The following is a 7,900-nucleotide window of genomic DNA, read 5'->3' on the forward strand; positions in this document are numbered from 1 at the left end:
GGGGGGGGGGGAATTGCTCCCCCTAGCCACTGACCGCGAACCAAGAGTCAAATCCAAAGCATACACAAAAACTAGCCCAATGTCAAATCCTATTGTACCCAAGATGTTGGAATGGATTCATGGTACATACATAGCTACACAAAAGGCTATAAAATGAACTAGCATTCATATTCATGAAGCTTCATTCAAACTACAAAATAAAAATTAACACATTAATTCAAGTGGCTTGTCACTAGAAGAAGCTGATAAGTGTTTCATGTGTGGCTCACCATTGATTTGATTATACCAAATCCTATGTTATGTTATCAAGTAATTTGCTATATATGTGTGTATTTTCCTTGACAACTTTTAACATAATTTTTTTAGTAAGATTAACTAAGATTTCAATGTAGATTAACACAAATTAATGATAATAAATTATGTCTGATTAAATTTACATTAACTATATTTTTATATATTGAAAAAAATATATTCCATTTTTTGTATATATTTGATTTATTCCATATTAATTAAATTTAAGAATTTACATCATTATTTTATGATTAGTAATCATATGCTACAAATTCAATTCATATGTGATTAATTTTACAAATAGGACAAAATAATAATAATAATAATGAGAAGTATTAATTGCCATCCATAGCATTATTATAATGGAGAGCAGTTAACAACGACAAGTTTGGAAGTGAGCTTATTAATGGTTTCCAGTGAGGCTTCTACAAGCTAACATAACTCAAGAAGCCATTAATAGTACATAATTTAAAGAGGAGGTCGTGGTCTTGTTCATGATGCATTTATTATTTTCAGAAGACAATGGAGTTTTGTATGAATTTTTTAGGCTCATGGACTCTGAAAATGCCAATTTTAATATAAATCCATAATAATAATAATAATAATATTATTATTATTCTTTAGAATTACTTCCAAACTAGTTCAATAAAACTATAATGTCTTTAACATCCTATGAAATAATGTCAAATTAGTCCTAATGAAGTTAGGGTATCCCCAACTCTGAGTTCGCTATCAAAAAAAAAAAAAAAAGTTTCAGCAGCACTTAAAATAGGCTTTCATGATGGTTTTAACCCCCACAAAAATAGCCTGCAGGGATTTGAAAATCGTTGCATATTCGCTGGGAGTCTAAATGCTCCGTGATATATAGTGTATCCAAGTTTCTAGTGTTGAGTAGGTATCAAAATAGACAGTTACGTATATGTAATGAATTTTTTTTTTAGTACTTAGACAGTAAATAATATGCGCTCCAAAAAAATAGAATGTTATAAATTGAATGCACAATTGTGTAGCTGTATATATATATAGTGTATACATAATTATATACTCATCACTCACACAAAGAATATGATCTATCACTATACATATTTACATAGCTCTCTCTCTCGAAAAATTATAGAATCTGATGAGAAGTTTAAGCACTCAACTATAGGGCTGCAAGCGAACCAAATGTTCGACGAGCTACTCGATGTTTTGTTTGATTAAAGCTCGTTTGTGATCGTTTAATTAGCTAAACAAACAAACTTGAACAATATTATAAATACTCGATTCCTAAATAAACAAAATTGAACACTAATGTGTTCAGCTCATTTATGTTCGCGAACAACATCATCTGAAGTTCGTGAACAAGCTCGACATTAAGTTAGATAAGAAGCTCAATAAAAGCTTGATTCGTGTTCGAGTTTTGAACTCATGAATAAGCTAGATAAAAATAATTAATATTTGACCATAAAAATAATAAATATAAATAATCATTGCCTTTGTTACATAGACAATTGCTTTTATTATAAATGTGTTTGTTCATAGATATGTTCATGAACATATTTGTTTGATAGTTAAAAAAAATTTGTTAAATATGTTCGCAAACAAGCTCGATAAGCACTAAACGAACTAACATGAACTGAACATGAACACTCATTAATTTAAATGAATGAAACATGAACACAAACAATTAATAAAGCTCGAACAAACATGAACCAAACTTGAACAAGCTGATATTAAATGAACACAAACATGAACACTCACATACTCGACCCGGCTCGGTTCTTTTGCAGCCCTACTCAACTAACATACTAAGGGTTTGTTTGGGGCATCTTTTTGGCTGCTTTTCTATTTTTGGCAGTATCCATAATTTTGCTTGGCTGCTGCTTTCTTACTATTTTTGTGATGGAAAGTTATTTTTTGCAAAAATATTAATAAAGTTATTTTATTCACATCAAATTCGCAATCAACTTTATAAAATGATGCAGTTGTCCCAAATTAGAAAAATTATTTTGTTAAGACATCACTGGATGACGTTTGGAGACCAATCAGAATGTGCCACGTCACTTTTTTGCTCGGTACCGATACTCAATACCGCTGTGCACGAGGTGATGTAGTGCATTCTGGTTGATCTCCAGTCTGCTTGGTGTCCACACAGAATAATTTCTCCCTAAACGGAGCTTAAAATGAATTGCAACATATAGCTCTCATTTTTCATTTTTATTTTTCAAATCAAAATATCTCATAAAATGCTCCTAAATTATGATTGAAATTTTCATTAAATAAATTTCCATTTTCTCGTGCAATAATAAGATCGGTAATTTACTCTTATATTATATTTGAAGCTAAGGATAAGCTCATATAAGCCATAAATGCAACACGTGATATTTGATCCCTACATAGATTTAGCCGTTCACGTTTCTTGCATGCAAAGGAATGGGACAACCTTTACTGTCAAAACGTTGAAGGGGCATTGGAGTAGTTAACCAAGGAAAAAAGATACATCTTATATTATTTTAGTATTTAGGGTTTTATTTTTATTTTTTTCAATTGAATTGAAATACACTTTTTTGTGAGTGTGACTCGATCTGAATTTTTCAAATTTAATTATATATATATATATATATATATATATTACCTGCACGCATTTATATGTACTGTAAGTGGTCATAGATTTAACACAAAGAGATTTCTAAATTGAAAAAAAAAATAAAAGATTTCAAATCCATGTTTTTGAAGTTAATAGTTTTCATAAAAAAAATGTGAAGATTTGTTGAATCAAAAGCAAGACATCAACTTTGCTATTAGAAGATCGTTTGATCAAAATTTGAGAGATTACATAACTCATTTACCTGCTAGTATTGATTGTCTAATTTTTGTTGCATCAAAGCTTAGCTTTCCATGTTCATGATTAATCATGTGAGAGTGAGAGTGTGAGACAATGAAAAAATATATTTACCCATTTTTATTCTTACTTATAAAACATGCTATGATATTTCCTATTGCTGCAACAACAATCGAACGAGCATTCTCTTCAATGAAATTATAAAGAATCGTTTGTGCAATTTTATAGGAGACTATTGGACAAATGATTGCTTGATCAGCTAATTGATAATGAAAGGATTGTACAACGGTTTCAGAATATGAAGACTCGAAGGGAGAAACCGTAGGTGTAATGCAAGAAAAATATGAATTTCACATGCTTTTCATTGTAAGTTTTTTAATTATAAAAGTTATCCTATTATATAATAAGTCTAAAAAAAAAAAACTACTTATGTTGGATCCAGGTCTAGATGAAAAAGGTAGAGAATTTTTTCAATATTCATAATTTATGCCTCCACATAAAAAATCATAATTCCGCTAGTGTATATATAAGATAGACAAAGATAATATTATATGCAAATAAAGAAAAAAAGAATTAAAACATATTAAAAAAAAAAAAAACTACTTATCACTACTAATAAATATGGCTTTCGCACCACATTTTCTTACCTATAGCAGCGGTTTAAAATCCGTTGCACATCCGCCGCATCTGCGTTCGCTGGTAAGGCTTTCGCAACGGTTTTGAAAGTGCTGCATACGGTGTATGCGTCAATGTCGGCTTTAGCGGCAGCGATGGCGTCGTCGTCAGTTGGAGGAGAGGAGGAGGATCGCGTGCAGAGTGGATCGCGAGGTATGTGTGGATGTCGACGGAACGCTCGGTGAAGTTCACGCTAGGGCTTATTAATTTTAGATTTTCGCGGCTTTTCTATCATTCCCGCTTCCGGCTAATTTCGTTCAGCCAATGATGCCTATTACAGCGATATTTAATTTGCTGCATAAAAAATGTTGCCATAGTCTCATTTTTTTAGTAGTGTATGTTGGATCGAGGTCTAGATGAAAAAGGTAGAGAATTTTTTCAATATTCATAATTTATGCCTCCACATAAAAAATCATAATTCCGCTAGTGTATATATAAGATAGACAAAGATAATATTATATGCAAATAAAGAAAAAAATAATTAAAACATATTATGTTTGTTGCGTGCTAGAAAATACGCAGCGGTAGAGTTTGTAAATTAGCGTCCGAGCGTTGCACGTATATTTAACACACAAACAGGAAAATGAAAGAACACCGGGATTTATACGTGGAAAACCCAAAAAGGGAAAAAACCACGGGGCCTCGCCCAGTTGCAAAATTCCACTAGCTTTTTTGTAAATTACAAGAAATTGATTCGTCCCACAAATCGAGACGATCAGATTACAACTTGAAGCAAATTTACAAAGTTTTGCAGAATCCCGTCGTTTCCCGAAAATCCGGCAGAGTTCTGGCGTATTCAGGCGGCGGGTAGAGCTCCGGCGGTGGTCGAGGAGGAAAGGATTCGCCTTCTTCTTCTCTTCTTCTTCTCTTTCTTCACTTGAGTCCCCCTTGTGAAGAATGAGGGCTTTCTTTATAGTTTTTCTGGAGTGGCGTGGCTCGTAAATAGGTGTGAGATCATGGGCGAATAGGGAGTGGTTTGAATGGACGGTCGATATTGAACCCTTCGATGGTGCACCGTTTGTTGGACATTTGGAGGCCTTAATGATGTCGTAATTCAGAGATCTTGGACTCGTTGGATTCGTCTCGTCGAGCCGCTCGATTCGAGTATAAGCTCGTTAAAATCGGAGACCGTTTGGTAACTCAAATTTCGGTTTGAACCTTCCAACAGCGCTTCGGGTCCTTGATTCGGGATCATTTGGGCTCGGATTGGGTTGAACTTGATGTCGTTGGGTTCGTTTTTCCGAGACGCTCAGTTTGACTATAGGCTCGTTGAAATCGGAATTCTGGTGCTTTCGGATTTAATTTTTGAAGTATCCAACTAGCTTTTTGCCTTCAGATTCGTGCCCGATCAAGATAATTAAATTTGTGATGCCGTATCAATGTTTATTTTAGTTTATATTCTCAAATATAAGCATTTTGAATGCATGCATGCAATAAAATGCATTCCAAGTTTAAATGTACATTTTAAATAAACAGTTGATCAGCTATAATTTTTGTTTTAAAAAATTATCAGCTCTTTAGGGGTTGCCTATATATATTGGGATAATCCAACAAATTTAGACATATAAAACTTTCTGTTGTTTTCATGATCTTCAAAATATGCACTCTGAATCACCCAATCTCGCTCAACATGTATTGGACAAGCTCAAATCCTTCGTTGACCAAATCCGTTACCATCACAAATAAGTAGTAGATTTCTGCATAAATCTCACGTAATCATTAGCCCATTCTTACAATAACATGAACAAGTTAGCTATGCTTATAGTATGTCTTTAATGGATTATGTTGTTATGATTGTCTGAACTGGAAAATTTTTCGGCAGATTTTTGACGGAAATTATCCACCGGAAAATTTTTTTTAAAAAAAAATCTGCTGGCTTGCGCCCACGCGCTGCAGCCCGCTATTCATTTGCCCGCCCGCAATGGCCTGCATTGCCCCCGCCTGCATTGTCCCCTCATGAACCCCATTGCCTGCGCCCAAGCCCTATATACGTGGATTTATTATTCTATGCAGAAACCGGATGGCGTCCAGAGACCAATAAAAATGTGCCACGCCACCTCAAAAATATACCGCGTGCTCGGTACTGCGCTTGGTACCACTCGGTACCTAAGCGTAACCAGACGGGAGAATTGTCCGGTGTCCACACATAATAATAGCTCGTAAACATGACATCCATGAGATTCGAACTCTACTCACTAGGAAGATCTTCAAATGTCCAACCATGCACCCTGCTGCAATGAAAAAAAATCTTAATTATTACTATCATTCTGGACTACATCCTCAGAAGAACAAGCTACTATCATACATTTTATAATCTCATCTTCTCAAACTGAGCGAATTATTACGGACGTCCGGTAAGTCCGGTCACCCAATCCAAACGTACCATGTCACCCGAATGCACTGACTCCGATGTATTTTAGTGACGTGGCGCATTTGGATTGAATCTGGACAACGGACGTAATAATTTTCCCTCAAACTGAGATGAAGAGTAGACAGACTTCCGCTCACCAAAAATATTATGGTAAAAGTCAAGCAAACAGGCATCGATCACCCTCATCTTTCACACCAATGTAACTCCTACGATCCAGTTTAACACAAAAGCTAGCAAGCTGAAATCATGGTGAAGATGGTGGAAGGAAGCTAATTTGACTAAGTAAAAACTTGCGGACGCGGTCGCGGCCACATGACTCCACGTTAAGACCGCGCGAGCCATTTAATGCCTCAAACCAACAGCAACCTAATAACCATTAATTCTGCTCCCTTCCTTTCTCCTTCTCCACACTATAAATATAAACAAATACTGCACCACACTCTCCACTTCCCCATATAGTACTCCTTGCACCGCCACCGCCACCGCCACCGCCACCGCTACTGCCACCTCCAGCTTTCAATTCAGTATCAGTACTGCATCACTTCTCCCTTCGTAAGCTACCTCCTTCGTTCTTCCATGGCTTTCTCACAGAAGCAGCTTCTCCTGCTGCTGAGATCAACGCTCTGTGCTTTGCTTCTTCTACTGCTGGCTTTTCCCGGCCCGGTTCGACCGGCTCCTCAGGTTCCTTGTTATTTTATCTTCGGGGACTCGCTCGTCGATAATGGGAACAATAACGATATCGCTTCGTTGGCGAGGGCGAATTACTTGCCGTATGGGATCGACTTCCCCGGCGGGCCGTCCGGCAGGTTCAGCAATGGGCTCACCACCGTCGATGTCATCTGTAAGCGACAAGCGTTATGATCGTTGATCTCTTCAGCTAGATAGGCTTTTCTTTTTGTTGTTTAATTGAATTTGCTTTAAAATTAGTGCTCAATATAAAAAACTATATTATTTTTTAATTGTTTATTTTTTATGATATTTAGTACGGTAATTATATGAGATATTTTAATATTTCATTAAATTTTTTTATTATAATGGAATTAAATAATTTCATGTTATTAAATTTTTGCATGTTGTTTTTTTAAATGAAATTATGAGATAGCAATTTTATTCTTATTATGATTTATTTTTATTAAAATGTTTAGATATATTTATTTTTCATAAATTAAATATTTTTAACGGATAAATGAGATTTTGATTTATCAAAATTGATATATTTATAAAAACATGCCTTAATTTGCTAGCTGTGGAATTTTTTGGTTTTACGTAAAGAAAAATTTATTAATTTATAAATTAAGAAAATAAAAATATTACATTAATTTTTATATAATATTTATTATGATAATTATATGTAATATTTAATATTTTATCAAATATCTTCAATATTATTTGTTGAATTTATAGGTGCAACGAAATTAAATAATTTCTTTCTATGATAATTTTGCATGATAAATAAAATTACGATACAATAATGTTTTTTTTTCTTATTATGATTTCTTTTTTATAAAAATATTAAGATATAGTTATTTTTCAAAAAACAATATTTCTTAAAGGATAAATAAGATTTTGATTTAGAAATATGTAAAAATTGATATATTTATGAAAACCAGCCTTAATTTTCTAATTATAGAGCCTTCTCCTCTATTTATTTATTTTAAAGTAGAATAAAAAAATTAATAATTTATAAATTAAGAAAATAAAAATATTACATTAATTCATAATTAAATTTATTATAAATA

The 7,900-nt window shown here is 33.7% G+C and overlaps 1 protein-coding gene across 1 annotated transcript in view; it reads left to right on the forward strand.

Moving 5' to 3' along the window:
- Positions 1-6,612: 6,612 nt before the first annotated feature.
- Positions 6,613-7,900, forward strand: part of LOC110097838 (GDSL esterase/lipase At5g45670) — a gene marked incomplete in the record, with an annotated part of 4,377 nt that continues 3,089 nt past the window's right edge. The window contains 1 exon segment of the mRNA XM_020824445.2: positions 6,613-7,002. Within this exon segment, the coding sequence (XP_020680104.1) occupies positions 6,738-7,002 (265 nt within the window).

Source organism: Dendrobium catenatum, unplaced genomic scaffold (genome assembly GCF_001605985.2).
Source record: "Dendrobium catenatum unplaced genomic scaffold, ASM160598v2 fragScaff_scaffold_574, whole genome shotgun sequence".
In the NCBI taxonomy this organism is placed as follows: domain Eukaryota; kingdom Viridiplantae; phylum Streptophyta; class Magnoliopsida; order Asparagales; family Orchidaceae; genus Dendrobium; species Dendrobium catenatum.